Source organism: Serinus canaria, chromosome 15, assembly GCF_022539315.1.
Source record: "Serinus canaria isolate serCan28SL12 chromosome 15, serCan2020, whole genome shotgun sequence".
Classification (NCBI taxonomy): Eukaryota; Metazoa; Chordata; class Aves; order Passeriformes; family Fringillidae; genus Serinus; species Serinus canaria.
In genome coordinates, this window is record NC_066329.1 from 12,408,878 (window position 1) to 12,424,925 (window position 16,048).

At 41.8% G+C, this 16,048-nt stretch overlaps 1 protein-coding gene across 1 annotated transcript in view; it reads left to right on the forward strand.

Moving 5' to 3' along the window:
• AACS (acetoacetyl-CoA synthetase) overlaps nucleotides 1-15,571 on the forward strand; it is a 36,194-nt gene extending 20,623 nt beyond the window's left edge. The window contains exons 9-18 of the mRNA XM_009092495.4: nucleotides 2,378-2,458; nucleotides 3,469-3,593; nucleotides 6,122-6,186; nucleotides 6,364-6,486; nucleotides 7,737-7,850; nucleotides 8,005-8,130; nucleotides 9,585-9,654; nucleotides 10,326-10,384; nucleotides 11,507-11,709; nucleotides 14,255-15,571. Of these exons, the coding sequence (XP_009090743.2) occupies nucleotides 2,378-2,458; nucleotides 3,469-3,593; nucleotides 6,122-6,186; nucleotides 6,364-6,486; nucleotides 7,737-7,850; nucleotides 8,005-8,130; nucleotides 9,585-9,654; nucleotides 10,326-10,384; nucleotides 11,507-11,709; nucleotides 14,255-14,392 (1,104 nt within the window). The 3' untranslated portion in view covers nucleotides 14,393-15,571. The remainder of the gene's footprint in view (nucleotides 1-2,377; nucleotides 2,459-3,468; nucleotides 3,594-6,121; nucleotides 6,187-6,363; nucleotides 6,487-7,736; nucleotides 7,851-8,004; nucleotides 8,131-9,584; nucleotides 9,655-10,325; nucleotides 10,385-11,506; nucleotides 11,710-14,254) is intronic.
• Nucleotides 15,572-16,048: the final 477 nt, after the last annotated feature.

Consider the following 16,048-nt stretch of genomic DNA (forward strand, 5'->3'; position numbering starts at 1 on the left):
TCCATGCAAATAAATTCTCTAGATATTTTTTACACACTTGATTGGGTTTGTCTGTTTGTTCTAGGCTTAATCTTGTTTCCACTGGAATTAATAGGATGATTTGCATTGATTTGATTTTTAAAAAAAGGCAGAATTAGCCTACTGTCTTTGTTTTGTTTTCCAGCTTTAGTTTAAACCAAATGTGTTTCTGGTAGTGAAAACAGCAAGAAGAGATGACATTTTGGTGAAGACATTTCAATTATTGTTATTTATAGTGTGCTCCAATGCTGTTTTGTTACTGTACTGATTTTAGATGCCAACAGGCAGCTCACTTTAAATTCACAAGCCAGTTTATCTAATTCTGCAGTAAGTTTCTGGTCTGTTTTTTTGCTACACAGTGAAATGACATACATACATGAAGAAAATGAAGCCAGGGCATGGGAGATGACATAAAAAATGGTGGCTCAGAGGAGCAGGGTTTCTTTTTGATCCTGGAAGCAAAGCTGTGTAGTTTTGACCAGTTGGGTGTGCTGCAGATCAACGTTAGTAATTGTTATTCTTCAGTCCTAAAAACATTGGTGGTTCTTCTTGCCTCATTCCTACCAGGCCCCTTTAGTTATTCCCTGTTCCCAGCTATTTAAGGAGAGAATTTGGAGCTAAAATCCTCTTCAGTTCCCATCTATCCATCTCAAGGACTTGGGTTTAAACCTCTGCAGTGCTGCAGATCCCCCAGGGGCTGTTGGCTGCTCAGAGCCCAGCCCCAGGAGCTGCCCTGGCCCTTGGAGTGTGGCAGTGCCCAGCCCTGCTCCCCCTGCCCTGCTGGGGCTCTGCACAGCTGTGCTCACACTCCAGATGTTCAGCACTTCAGCAGACCAGGGAGTTTTATCAGCTGCCAGATCTGGTGGGAAGTGATGAATGCTCTGGTTGTAAAAGTCCTGTAAATAAATGCATCCTGTAAATTAACTCAAGAGAGCGTTTTGGGCTGTGAGTTTAGAGCAGCTCTGCCTTCTCCCTGGTCCTTTTGTTTCCAGCTTGAGAAGTACCAGGTTTTGCAGGGAACTGGTTCATAGCCTATACCTAAAACCATTCTCAAAAATCCCCTTTTGGTTCCAAAACTGAAGTAGCAAAAATGAAACGAAGGAAAAAGAAAACCAGTATTTATCTGAATTGAATGTAACTTTTAATTTTGCTGTTTTGTGTGGCTCTTTCAAAATCTCCTGCAGGAACAATGGGCTTTCCTTTATAAATGCAGTAATTATGTAAACACCTGCAATTCTTTTGGCAGCCTTAGCAGTTCAGTTTGCCACAGTGTTTCCAATTCCCGATTTTTGGGTGGTTTTCAGCTGTAGGAGATGGCAGCTGTAGCTAGATGGCAGCGTTGTGACAGCTGAGAGTGTTCCAACAGCAGTAGGTGAATTCAGACCTGGTTCCTTTGAGCAGTGAAGTGAAAATAAGATTTACTCCTTTATTTTTATTTAATGTTTTCTGCTTTTTCTCCCGAAGCATGTGCCAGTTTTATGACTCTCCTTTTTCATTTTGAATGTTTATCTGTAATCTGTTTTCTTTCAGTGTAAATCTTGTTTCACGCTTATGAGGCTCTTAATAGTTTCACTATGACTCCTTGCATAAATGCAAAATCCATATTTTATTTTAACATTGGCTACATTAATTTGTCACTGCAGTGAAGTGACTTAATGAAGTAGTCTGTAAATTTATTTATCCTAGCGAGTGGTGCTTTAATGATGATCAGGACAGTGGTTTAGCAGCATTTCCAACAAAAGGAAATAATACATTTCAGGAGATTATTAATATTGATGCTCTGAGCAGTGAGACATTTCACATTTCTAGTCACTCCAGTGTTTACAAGAGATCTGTGCTGTCAGGTCTTTTGTCTCCTAGATGTTAATAGATAAGATAATTTGGACACATGGTGCTAATGTTCAGCAGCTGCTGCAGTTTATGGCAGCTCTCAGTCCTTCACCCCTCCCATTGCCCAAATTCACTGAAAATGAAACTGTCAAAGGGCTTCTCTTGGAAAGGCTGGCTGCTGAAAGCCTGCTGTTAAAATTAGGGTCTGCATGGAGCACTCTGCAACTGATGGCTGTGTGGAGTTGGAAGGGAAGGGAGTTGTTTATTCCATGGATTAAAAGTGATGTGCAGTGGGAATTGCTGAGGTCTAATGAGAGAGGCTGAAAAGTTATGTGAGAAAATGGAGAATGCAATTGCTGCTGCTGTTAGATAGGCCCTGGGATTTGCTTCAGTTGGAGTTGAAGGAAATACTTGCTTTAATCCTGCAGTACATCCTGCAAGCTATTGACTGTTAGTGTTTTTTAAGTCTTAATGTGCTGTCAGAGTTTTGCTTTTTCATTGCTTCTAGTGTTTTCCTTTCTTTTTGCAGGGTACCCTCATCCAGCACCTGAAGGAGCACATTCTTCATGGCAACATGAGCAGCAGTGATGTGATTATGTACTACACAACGGCAAGTGGGGCTTCAGGCATTTTTAGAAACACTGTAACATCTTTTTCCTGTAAAGATGGGACAATTTGTCATACAAATCCCCAAGTACACTTCTTTGTGTGTTTAAATTCTTATACTGCAAGGGATTGTCCTGTCTGAGTTTATAAAAAAAATTGGGTGAAATAATAAAATGCAGCAGGGACCTTTCTGATGAAAGGTCAAACCCATGTTAAATGTTTCTGACCTAACTGCTGAGGAAAATGGATTGATTTTTAGTCTCTTAGGTTTATTGATCAAGCTGGCTCATCAATATCACCTACAAATCAGATTCCACCTTCCTGCAGGGCTAGGTCATACTCAAGATGAGAATTTATGTCTGTGGTTTGTTTGTGAGGAAAGAAGCTGCCCAGCTCCAAGCTTGATAAAGCAAAAGGGGTGACCCTCATCTGTGTGGAGTTCAGTGATGTGGTGGGAGGTGTTTTCTCTAATGCTGTGATCAAGAAAAATGATGGCTAAGCCTTCTGTGACTGTAGCACTTTGAGAAGGCTGATGTCTTTCCTCATGAGTTCCCTTGTGAACTTTAACATGACTAGTCAGCTTGCAGTGTCTCCATGGAGGGATCATGGTAATTGCCTTGTCTCTGCCTTGTCCTGGCTCCTGCTCTAAAGCTGTGTGTGCAGGGAGCCATGGGATCCCCAGCTCATTAGGTGTTGGGAGGCATCACTTAGATCAACATCCATCAGGAACATGCAGCTGAGCAGCCTGGGACAGGTGAGAGGATGAGCAGAGCTGCAGCCTGAGTGCTGATGTGATTTAAAATCACTGCTGTGGCTTGAACAGCAGGAGAAATTCAGGCAGGGGGAGTGGAGGGGAAGGTGGCACCTCTTGCATGAGGGCAGGGATCGAGCTTGGGTCCAGCTTGTGCCAAGCTCTGCATCCTTGTAGGGCTGGCTGCAGCTCCTGTGCCAGCTGACAGCACTGCTGGGGCTGCAGGCACGGACCAACTCATGGAGGTTTCTTCTCTCCTCCAGACTGGCTGGATGATGTGGAATTGGCTGGTGTCTGCACTTGCTACAGGAGCTTCAGTGGTCCTGTATGATGGATCTCCTCTAATTCCTTCCCCAAATGTGCTCTGGGACCTGACTGACAGACTAGGGTATGTATCCAGGGCTAAATCCAGGCTGGTGGCATTGTCCCACTGTCACCCTGCCCCGAGCAGCCTCTCTGGAGGTGCTGTTCCCTTGGGCAGGAGCTCGTGCACAGCATGACACAGTTTATCTTCTGCCTCAGCCCTGGGTGGAACTGCTTTGAAAAATTTGTACTAAAACATTTTCTGAGAGAGGAGGAGAGACCAAGAGCTGATTGTTTCAAATTGGAGTCAGGTATTAGAATTCCAGGCAAACAAAGACTTTGGATTCAGTAGTTTTCAAGAGCAGCCTTTTCAAAAAGCAGTAATTGGGAGCAATCTGAAGAGTAATTTCTCAGCACACTCAGAACTTAGTAAATAAGAACTCTTTTTTTCAAGGAGCTCAACCTAAGATTTTAATAGAGAACTTGGACTTAAAGACATAAATTGACTGGAAAGGCTCAGCAGGGCTGCTTATATTTTCATATTTTGCTTTTTGACCTATAATGCCTAAGTCATACTGATAAGCTGTTCAGTAATTGTTTTATGCCTTTTTTTGTGCCTGAAAATGCTCACAGCACCCTTTCTTGAAGCTTAGAGAAATGGCAGGTAGCAGATAAACACTTCTAAAACCCTGTGATTGCATTTAGCTTTGTGCACTTTGTTAAACTTTAATTTTTTTTTAATTTTGTTACTTTCCTATTTTGCCAGCTGCATGTAAAGAGTAAATTTGAATTTTATTACCAGTAAAATGAGTGTCATTTTAAATTGGTAATTAAAATTGTTTGTGGTGGAAAGTGGATGACAAAAGATTCACTTTCTGAGTCTGCATCATTAATAATTTAAACTTCACTGTCTTTTGTGACATGTAATATTTAAAGACTGACATTTTGTCTCTGGCTATTATAACTGAAGCTTAATGCCAAGTCAAAATGCTTCCAGTAAAAAGTACAAAAGAAACCCACAAACTTCAGCCATGCTTCACCCCCAAAGAAACCCTGGTGGAACAACAGGCAAAAAAAAATGAGAATTGAGAAACAACCCAGCTTATTTTTAAGCATTGTCTCCACATGCCAAAAGCAAGTGAAGATAAATGTGTCTGCATGTCTCACTTTTGTAATCTGGCGCTAAAAGCGGTGGCCATCTGGGTGCTACTTCATCATGCAGTCTGTTCCCAGCTCACTCATATGTTAAATATGTTAAAAAAAAGGCTCCAACATGTGAAGATTACCTTCTCTCTGAAGATACTCCACACTTTCCTTCAGAGAGCATATTCTCAGGGGATCATCAGGATATCTCATCCTGCGTGGCAGGCATGACTCAAGTGGACAGCCATTAGTGATCTGTGAGCTGGGGGATGGTGGCTAAATGCAGTTATGGAGCATTTGGAAGGAAATAAAGGGAGATTTGGCTCTACATGTGCTGTAGAGGAAGTGTCAAAGAGCTTAAAATAGAGAAGCATTTTGTATTCTAATGTAAAATAAGCACTGGTTTGAGGCATGGAGGGAAAGTGAGATGTTACACAAGAGTAAAAATAGTTATTGGGATTGGCTCAGAGGGTAGCTGAGGAGCACTGGGCTGGGGGTCTCATGCTGGAAGGTTCCCTGCCCCAGGCAGGGATTGGAACTAGATGATCTCTAAGGTTCCTTCCTGTCTGAACCACTCTGTGTGCCTGGTAAATTGCTCTGTGCACTGATGTTTTGTGCAAGGAGCCTGTTCCTACCTGAGGGGAGTCTTCCACCAGCATGGCAAGGGAGGAGATCCCCTTTTGGCAGTGCTGAAATATCCCCTTCTCCTTGCCTGGAGCAGTGTCCTACCTCCCATCCTGCCTTTGGAGGAAAACCCAGCCTAGCAGGATCTTATTTATTGTTGGTATTACCCATGCTCTGTGCTCTGTCCCTTATCCTCATCTAGCTCTGCATTCTCTTGAGTGAGTTTATTGCTGTCATGTAAAAGGAATCAGCAGAAACCAGGTTTTAATTCTATTGCATTGAGGAGCTCTAAATACCCTTGGCAAGGGCAGGATGGAATTGTTCAGCTGAGCTGAGTTTCCTGTTCATGTAGGCATGGGCAGCTCAGGCTTTCACCACTGGAAACTGAACAGGTATCACCAGAAAATCACTGATTGCTGTCCCAGAGGAATTTTTTGTCAATCTGTGCCCTGAAATGGCAAAGTTTGCCTGTACCAAGGCACTCTTGGGTAATTATGGCCCATCAATAAAGTAAACATGATAACATTTTGTGATGTCTTTGGAGTGTTCTGCAGTTACAAATTCCTGCAAATGTAAGTAAATGTCTCTGGGAGATGGGAAAGCTTTGCTTAATATTTAAAGATAGAGTTAAAAGTTTCAAAGCTGCAGAGATGACATTTGATCTGACTGATTTTGATAGTTCAAAAGGATGTGCCTTGCACTTGGAAAGCTCAGGGAGGCTGCATTGTTTGTCTAATCCACATACAGAGTGTGTAACAGCCTCTCCTCACTGCAGTGGGAATTGCAGGTCTTTAGAATCTTAGCATATTTAAATATGCAAAACATGTAAACTTCTTTTCCCTCTAGGATCACCATCCTTGGAACGGGTGCAAAGTGGCTGGCTGTGCTAGAACAGAAAAATTTAAAACCATGTAAGCTTCAAAAAGCTGGTGAATCCCTTCTGTCCTCCCTCCTACCTTTCCTCTCCTGGTTCTGGCTCTGTCTTGTCACAGCCCTTTGTGTAATTATTCTGGATTGTAGTGACAAACAGTTCCAAACACTTGGAGAAATTCTGCCTTAACCTGTGTTTTGCTTTTCTCCTTTTTAAGGTGAAACACACAATCTCCAAACACTCCACACTATCCTGTCTACAGGATCACCTCTCAAATCTCAAAGCTATGAGTATGTCTACAAACACATAAAAAGCAGTGTCCTCCTGGGATCCATTTCAGGTGAGGCTTTGATGCTGCAGCATCTCAGGAATTCTCTGATTGCCTGTGCAGCTCCCTCCTGCTTGTTTGGGAAGCTTTGGATCATTTGGGATTGGTTGTAGTTAAAGTGGAATGAGCTGTCTCTTTAGTGCTGAGGTTTTCTGCATAATTCACTGTGCCATAATGAAACTCAGACACTCCAAAGTGGTTTTGGTGGATGTTTTGGATTTTAAGTATGATCATTTATTTTGACTGGCTGTCCTTAGGGGTGGCAGGGTGAGATCAAGCAGAGTCTATTAACCTACAGAACATACTGTTCTGCATTTAGCTGACTTTAGCAGAAAATACCTCTTGGAGAGTTCCCATTTCAGTTCTTTTGTGCCAAGTAATTGGCACTGCAGATGGATTTTTTTGTGGATTATATAATTAGAGAAATATCAAGCCCCCATGCTGTGCAGTTTGTTGTGAGCAGTGCTGGCTGAGGCAACTTCTGCTCACATAAGGTCCAGCCCAGCACTCCTCATTCTGCTTTGTAACAAGGCCTGACTTTTTCAAAGAGCTTTTTAACTCAGTTTGATTTTTAAAATGTGACTATTCTGCTACTGAAGCTATCTCAGACTCTGGGCTCAGTAAGAGTAGTGCTGAATCTAGAACTTGCTACTACAGACATTAATAGACTGAAAAGCAGAAGCCTATTTTTGAGAAGAGATAACATGATTGATTTGTGTCTTAATTCTCTTCCATAAAGTCCTAGAAAGACTATAAATATTCCAGTTAAGTAAGCACTTTGACAGTATCTATTTTTCTTAAGATAACTGTTCATCCTAAAGGCCTGGCTCCCCTCTTCCCATGCTGATAAGGTATAAAAGCTTGACTGGTTACTTGAAACTAATGAAAACAAAAAAAAAAACATTTCTAAGTAATTCTGTAAATATCTGAAGTCCATAAAGCAGGCCCTGTTTGTTTTCTCTCTCCTATGAATGGAAATTTCCTTGGATGAGATTAAGGAGACTGTTGGAAGGAGAGAAGTTATGCCTTAAGGGATAGCTCTGCATGAAAGGCATGCACACATATAACAAGATATATAAAGTAAGGAAGAAAACCTTTTAATAAAAGTCACAACATGCTAGATAATGCTGTTTGTTCTGTGCTGCTTAGTGTGGATCAGAAGCCTTTGGCAAAGGTTGGCAGTTCCAGTGTTCCTGTGTAATTTTCAGGTTGGCTTTTCCCAAAAAATATTGTATATTCTAAATGGATTTCTTTTGTTGTAGGTGGAACAGATATAATTTCATGTTTCATGGGTCACAACGTTACAGTTCCTGTTTACAAAGGAGAAATTCAGGCCAGAAATCTTGGAATGGCTGTGGAAGCATGGAATGATGAAGGTAACTGTGATCAAGAATACTGTGCACACTTTGAAAACACAGTAGCAAGGTGATCTTAACTTTAACAACAGGTAGTAAGTGTAGATGCTCTTTGCTTTGTTACTCTGTCATTTACAGAAAGGAAATGTGGAAAACAGGTTTTTTTTGTCAACAGGAAAGCCAGTTTGGGGTGAAAGTGGAGAGCTGGTTTGCACCAAGCCCATTCCCTGCCAGCCCACACACTTCTGGAACGATGAGAATGGCAGCAAATACAGAAAAGCTTATTTTTCCAAATTCCCAGGTATGTCATCAAGGCCTTTGGAGGGTGCAGACTGTAAGGGAAGGCCCAGGTTTATTTGCTGCTGCCCAGTGACAGCCACAGGTGCAGCTTTGAGTCCCAATTTCCAGGGTGAGCTGTTACATTTCATAACACCTCACTGTTTTCTGTGCTTTGTTGTGACTAGAGATCCAAATAAAAGCAGCAAGGATCTCTGCAAAGCTCCAATCCAGTCTGGCTGCTGCTCTCCTTTGGCAGCTCTGCCTGTCCCAGGCACAGACTGCTTGGCACAGGTGAGAGCTGGACAGGGCAGGGAGCAGTCAGCAATTAGTGAGTGCTGCTGCACCTCTGCCAGGCTGCTCCTGCCTGCCTGGAGGAGTCAATCCCAAGGGAAAAGTGCTGACCTGCTGCCTCATTAGCATGAGGATTAAATATATATTAAATATCTGCTGCCTCAGATATGCAGCCTTAGCCTGCTACAGGATAAAGTGGACCAGAGGCTTTTCTTAGTAATTGTGGAGGACTCTGCTCATCCAGGGCTCTTCCTGCTATGGCACAGCAATGCCAAAACCCCCTGGAGTTTTTTAGGAGCAGGATCTCCAGCTGCTGTTTTTATGGATGTGGAAACTTTTTTTTAAATAAATAGCAATGGTACAGTGTGGGACTTATCACAAGAAAAGTCAGGATATGTAGCAGGAGATAATCACCCAGGAAAAGTGAGGAATGTGGAAGCTGCAGTCTGCATGTAAGCCTGACAGCAGTAAACAGAAAAGAAAATAATCTGTGTGACAGTTTTAAGACTGAAATCACTGAGGTTCTGTCTGGACCCCTTTTCTGTCTTTTCTTGTAAATTGGCTTGAGATGGTAACAATTAAGTTGGGAAAATGGTCTTATGTGCAAATAATTGAGGTTGGTGTTTTTCCTCAGAAAAACTTGAATTGGGTTGTACTTCTGGTTTTGGCAGGCTGCTGTGGCAGTATCAATCTTAAATAATACTGAGAAGTCCAACCTGGTTTTGCATTAAGACAAAGAACAGTGAGCACAAAAGCTCTCTAGGGAGTTGTTGATACCTATTACACAAGCCCAGAAAGCTTCTTACAGAATTATTAAAAAAAATGTGCATAATAAAAAATGGATCAAGAAAGAAAATGAATGGAGGTGGGAATGTTGTTACTTCTGTGGAAGATGCTTCCAGTAATTCAAACTGAGGTATTGAGAGCAGCTGGTTTTGCCAGGAATGCTGTGTAGTCCTGCACACAAGCCATCAGATGATAACCTGGGGTCTGATCCTGATTTCTGAGCTGCCCCTGGGTGTGCTGGTTCTTACATAACTCTGGTGTGGATTGTTGGTGCAGCTCAGTGCTGTTACCCTGGCTGGGGGGAGAATATCAGCTGTATTTCTGTGTATTTCACTCAGTTCATGCCAGCTGAGTGACTGGATGAGGAAATCCTGCTTAACCTTTGCCATTCCCCACCAGGTGTCTGGGCCCATGGTGATTACTGCAAAATTAACCCCAAGACTGGAGGAATTGTCATGCTGGGTCGCAGGTACAGGGTTCTGGTGGGAGTGCTGGGGGGAAACAAGTGTTGCAATTGGCACTCTTCACCTAGGAGTAAAATGCACATGGTTCTGCCACCCTTGTTAGCTTTATATTCATTTTACTGAATCTCATATTGTGGGTTTCAACCCTTAAATTAATCAGAGCAGCCGGATTTGAGGGAAGGGAGCTCATTTTGTATTTATGAACACAAGACTGGACTGGACTTGGTTTTGTGTCCCATGGTTCATAATGGTCCCAGGAGTTTGGATTGAGAGTGCAGCACATTCAGGGTGGTGGACTGGGGGACTGTTGTGCTCTTGGCTTTGCCACCACCTTGTTTTACAGCAAAACTTCCTCACAGAAGGTCAGGTATGAAGTTGTGCCTGTGTCAGTGAGCACAGACATTCAGGATCACACCTGAGGCTGAATTTACTGTTTGCATTTCAACAAAGCGTTTCATGTCTGAAACAAAGTTGGGTGAATTAATGTTGCTGTTCTCTGTACAGATTCATTCTAATGAGTAAAATGCCTTTTTGACTCAAATTACCTTAAAATTCTGTTTCTGATGTGGTTTTGCTTTCACTAGAGAGACTTGCTTAATTACATCAGTTTTTCCTCTTGATCAAGCTGTAATCACACTTTAATGTTTCTCTGGTTTTTTTTTTTGTGATTTTTCAGTGATGGTACATTAAATCCAAATGGAGTAAGATTTGGAAGTTCTGAGATCTATAACATAGGTATGAAATCAACTTTCCACCTCTTCCAGCTATGACATTGTCTTAAATCTGAAATATAAGCATTACAAAGCTGTTTAGAAGGATTAAGAAAGAAAGACCTTGCTGTTTTTCAAATGAGACAGTACAGAGTATGTTAGTAGCAGTAAAATTTGATTTTTGTAAACTTGAAACTGGTTGCTTTCCTGAAGTATCTGTAGGGTGGGAGGTGACTCCTTGGGATATACAAAACCAACACTTTATGGAGCAGGTTTTTTCTTTTTTTCCCCTAAGCTGTCAGGCTTTTCTTCTTTCCCTTGAGGCAAGCTCTTGACATTGTTTTTATTGTACCTTTCCCAATAATTAGAACTAGTTCTTAAGCTTGTGCTTTGTATTTCAAAGGCTGTGTTGTGACGGGGGGGAGCTGTCCCTGCAGAGGTGCTGATCTGAGCCTCGAGGAGCTGCTGCCTCCTTGTTCTTGTGCCACCAGGACTTTGTCTCCTGTGTGTGCTGCAGTGGGGAGAGCCAGAGCAAACGGCTTTGTGCAAAACCTTATCTACCCCAAAAGTAACAGGAAACTTTGTTGTGGTCCTTGAACCTGGATTTTCACATAAGAGCTGAAACTCCAGAGCAGGCAGAGGCGAAGCTTAACCCAGGCAGAGGGTGCCAGTTTCCCTTTGCCCACACAGGGGAGGGGATGTTTTTATTTGAGCGTCCAGAGCACTCCTCAAACCCCAGCTGGGGCAGTCACATCTTCTGGAAAAATCCCTTCCCTCAGGATTTTCTCCTGGGAAGCTGAGAAGCCTCAGAGAATAAGGAAAACAAATTCTTACCTCATTTGCTTCTCCTGTGTTGTGCTCACATGTGGAATGTGTTTGGAGATTGTTTCATTGGTTTGTTGTGAATTGTTTTGACTCATTGGCCAGTCAAGGTCAAGGCTCTGGAAAGAGTCACAAGTTTTCATTATTATCTTTTTAGCCTTCTGTAAGTATCCTTTCTGTATTCTTTAGTTTAGTATTCTTTAATGTAGTATTTTAAAATAATAAATCAGCCTTCTGAGAACATGGAGTCAGATTCCTCATTCCTCCCTTCATCGGGGCACCCCGCAAATACAACCCCCAGCTCTAACAGAGCTTCCTTTTGCAGTGGAAGCCTTCGAGGAGGTGTCTGACAGCCTGTGTGTCCCCCAGTACAACAAGGATGGCGAGGAGAGGGTGATCCTGTTCCTGAAGATGGCCTCCAGCCACGCCTTCAGCCGCAGCCTGGTGAAGCGCATCCAGGACGCCATCCGCGTGGCGCTCTCCGCCAGGCACGTCCCCAGCCTCATCCTGGAAACCAAAGGCATCCCGGTATGTCAGGGAAAAGGCTGCCTGCTGTTTTCTTTGTCACCTTGAATAGTAATTAAGGAGCAGTTGTCACTGCTCTTCAAACCCACATACGTGGAAATTTTAGCATCTCAAAAGTGTATTCGAGCTTTATAAATAGTTTGTCTATGTTGCCTAGCAACATCTTTTCATCTCCTCTTCAGCTAAGCGTGGTTTTTGTTTTTTAAATGGGTTGCTTTTTCTCAATAGTGTGTTCTTAAACCTCTTGAGAGAAAATATTAAAAAGGTCATTTAACTTTATCTTTTCTGGCTATCCATAAGCATATTTTGTTTTTGCTTTCCTGTTACGAGTGACTTTCTTAGGAGAGCTGAGAGCACTCAGCAAATTCAGATGATCATCTTGTAAAACATTTCCCTTTTACATCTGTTTAGCCACTTAAATGGAGCTCTATCACTGTCTTAACTGTAACAGTAATTAAAATGAAATTGTTGTGCTTGTTCAGGAGGAGAAATTTGTGCAGCTGAAGATTGTTCATGCTCAGTCTGTTGGAGCTCTTTGTGTGAACTCCTTAGTTGGAATATCTGTTTTACAGCCCTCTCTGATGTTCCTGTGCCTCTCAGCAGCATTATGGGGGTGCAGAGTGTGGTTTTCCCCACTCCATTTGCACATAGACTTCAGTGTGTCCAGACAAAAGACTTGAGACTTCAGAGCCATCATTTAAACCTGGTGCCCCTCTCCTGCCAATGTAGGTTTCCATGTGGAAGTGCTCTAGGGCTCAGCAACACTGTGTGGTCCACAGAGGAATCTGGTCCTGATCTCTTGAGTTAATTTTGTTTCAGGATGCTGTTGGCAGATTTTGAGTCCTTGGCTCAAAATGTCTTTGCATGAGTGTAGAATTCCCTAAAGTTCCCATTTTCTGGGCTGCAGCTCAGCTTCTCTGTGGAGTGTTGAACTTGGGCACTGTGTGGGTCACCTGAGTGTACAGCAGGGTGGTGCTTGGGATGGGCTGCCCCTCAGGAGAGCCTGCCTAGATCATTAATTAGCTCAGACATTGACTGAATTGAGTGAATTTTAATTACCTTTCAGGTAAATCTGCCAGTGGTGAAGTGATCAAAGCTGTCTCTCATCTTTCTTTAAAAGTTTAGCTTGGAAGGAAGGGAAACTGCCTATTTTCTGCTACTTTTGGAGCTGTGCTTGACTCCCCATCTGAAAACAGTCTGATCCTGACACTGTGTTCTGGTAGAAACAGTACAGCTGTGCTGAGGTGATTTTGCAGCACAAAACCTGCTTTTAGTAGGATATTTAGTATTTAAAACATAGTGTGAGCCTGTCCAGTTCTGTCCTGCCCAGATAAACATTCTGGTCATCATGTACCAGGTAAATTAATTTACTTCAATCAGTAAATCACAGGATTTACTGATTGAAGTAAATTAATTTACTTGGAACAGCCTTATCTTTTTTTAAAGGAGGCAGTTCCCTTGCAGGCCACGGAGCTGTTGTGGTTTCTGGGCATGTGTGAGAATTAGGTTGCTGCATTTTGAGGAGAGAGGTGAAGGTGGCTCAGGAGGGGGCAGGGTTACACACGATCTAATAAGGAAAAGCTGAATTTCTTGTATCCAGACAGTAATGTCAGGGTGTGCTGAGGATTATTCCACCTGTTGGGAATGATCTCAGTGATAAATGGGGGTGCCTGGAGCTCACTCAGGAGCCTCAGTGGCTTTGGAGCCAGGACCAGCCTGGGTTCCTCCCCCAGCAGACTGAGCAGGTCCCAGAGCAAGCAGGAATGTTAAGGAGGGATTTGTGTGTCAGCTTTTCCAAGCTGCCACCCCCAAAATCTCAGTGGCACCAGCACCAGGAAGGGGCTCAGCAAGCTTTGGTTCCTCTAAAACCAGAGATCCCCCAAGCCAGGCCTGGGCTGCTCCTGCTCACATCCTCCTTCTGGGTCAGAAATGACAGGGCTCTGATTCTGAGAGAAGAATTTGGGTTTTATTCTGCAGAGTCCTTCCTTTGAGCCACACAATGTAATAGAATTCGTGGGATTCACAAGTGGAGGTGAAGCCTCTGTTGGTTCCAGTTGATTTTATTTGTTATGGTTTGTTTGGAAATGTTTAACTGTAGAGGACCATTTAAGCTCAGTTTCACTTCACCCTTTTAGAAAAACTGCCCAGTTCAGATAAGAAAATCCTGGTTTTCCTCTTCCAGTGCAGTTGAGCTTTGTTTTTTGAGTCCACCCTTAAAAAATTGAAAACTGTTTGAACATTGGATGTGTCAGAACATAAAAACCAAATATTTTTAGTGTTTATACCGTGGTTTTGTTGTTTTATATTGGAGCTTGATCATGTTCTCACAGAATTGCCAGTAGGAGTAATAAACTGACACAAACTCTTTGAATTCTACCTACTCTTCAAGTGATTTTTCAGAAGAAAGTGCTTCAAGTGGAACAAAAGAGAAGGCATTCTGCTAAGTTTTGATAGAGTTCTGGAATTGGTGGGGGGTTTCATGAATATTTTCATAAAACCACTACATGAAAAAAAAAGTAATTTTATCTTTGCTGGTTTTGTTTTTCAGTATACAGTAAATGGGAAGAAAGTGGAAGTAGCTGTGAAGCAAATAATTGCAGGGAAAGAAGTTGAGCAGCGGGGAGCTTTCTCAAACCCAGAGGCTTTGGACCTCTACCAGAATATTCCTGAGCTTCAAGACTATTAAAGTCACTTTTTTGGGTTTGGGTTTTTTTTTTTTTTGTGTGTCTGTCTGTTCTGTATTTGTTTTGTATATACCAATACTGTATGTAAAGAAAAAGCTCTATTTAATACCAGTGGTTCTTTTAAAAGGAAAAAAAATATTTCATGAAGTGCATTATGAAAGGCTTGGGTAAAGCTTAGCTCCCTTTTATTGGTTAAGTATGCCATATATTTTGGAGTTTTTTCCAGCCTGGAAGGAGAAACCTGCCTGTTTTGATTTTTATATATATATGAGTATATATCTATATCTTTTCTGGTTAGATTTACATCAGCAGCCCATCAAATGGGAGCACCAATAGTTGCAGATGGAATATTTCTTTCATAAAATGTTTCCTTTTTTTTTTTTTTAACTGGATTTTTAGCAACCCTTTTCAATGCCTGTGTTTGTCCCCTGTAAGGGAGTGCACAGGGATTTTAACCCTTGTTCCTGAACCATGCAAGTGTTCAGTGTAGTGTGCATTAAGGTGTTTTTATAAAGCCAAATCATAATGCACTGACCCCATTTGACTCAGAATCATTTCTTGAGATATCTGATGGTACCTTTGAGGGGAATTGCTGCTGCATTTTGTGCTGTAGCCTTCTCTTTGCTTGAAGCTGCTGCCTGAGAGACTTTGGGGGCTCAGAAGGTGAAGGGAGCATTCCCTCCTCCTCATTCCTGGGCTGTCCCAGGTTATTTCCGTGGAATTTGCTGACATTACTGTGGATTAACAGAATGATGACATTTGGAGAAGACATTTTGCTTCCTTGGTTGAAGTCCTTTATTGGCTCCAAGCTTGGCTGAGGAATTCCAGGGTGTTTCTTTATTAAAAGCTGATGGGTTTTGTAACTTTTTTTACTAAATGTCATGTTGAAAGTGAGAGACCCCTTTTCTAGGTCTGTAACCCTCCAGTTTACAAAGGGAAAAACACTGTAATTTAAAACTGAGCTTACTGAAACAGTGACATGGAAGCACTAAAGTGTTTTGTTTTTCATAAAATACAGTTGCAGTAGCTGTACCAATCCTCTGGCATTCAGTGTCTCCTGCACTATTTGAATTTTGTGGGTGAAATATTAAATATTATTGTACTTCCAATTGTGTTGAATGCATTCAGCATTGATAAAGAGTTAATTAAAAGGAATCAATTCTTTCTATATAATAATTATATATTACATCTCATCTCTTGCTGTCTTTATTTTCCTTTTCACTGGTTGTCATGAAAGAATTTTTAGCTTAGTTTGTTTCTGATTTTAATGGGTTTAATCCAAGTCCCAAACTTTCTGTGCTGGTGCTTTCCCTACTGTACCAGGTCAGGCCATGCTGGGGTGATAATAAAAATACCAAGCACCCATTAGAAAAGTATAAAAAGGAGCTATCCAAGCTGCCAATTACCTATGAATAAAAGTACCTCTACATTCCTTCCCCTTCTGGCTTGCTATATATAAATTTTACATTAACTGTGACTTTGTAGTCATTAAAACTTCATTATATTGTTCTTTAATTCATGCAAAATGTCTGAGGTTTACAAAGCCCACAGAACCTTATTAATAAGTAATTTTGGGTTCTTTCATTAATTAAAGATAGTTTAGAAGCAGATACATTAAGAACATATACAATGCCTAGAGGCTGCTTTTTCTAATCCTT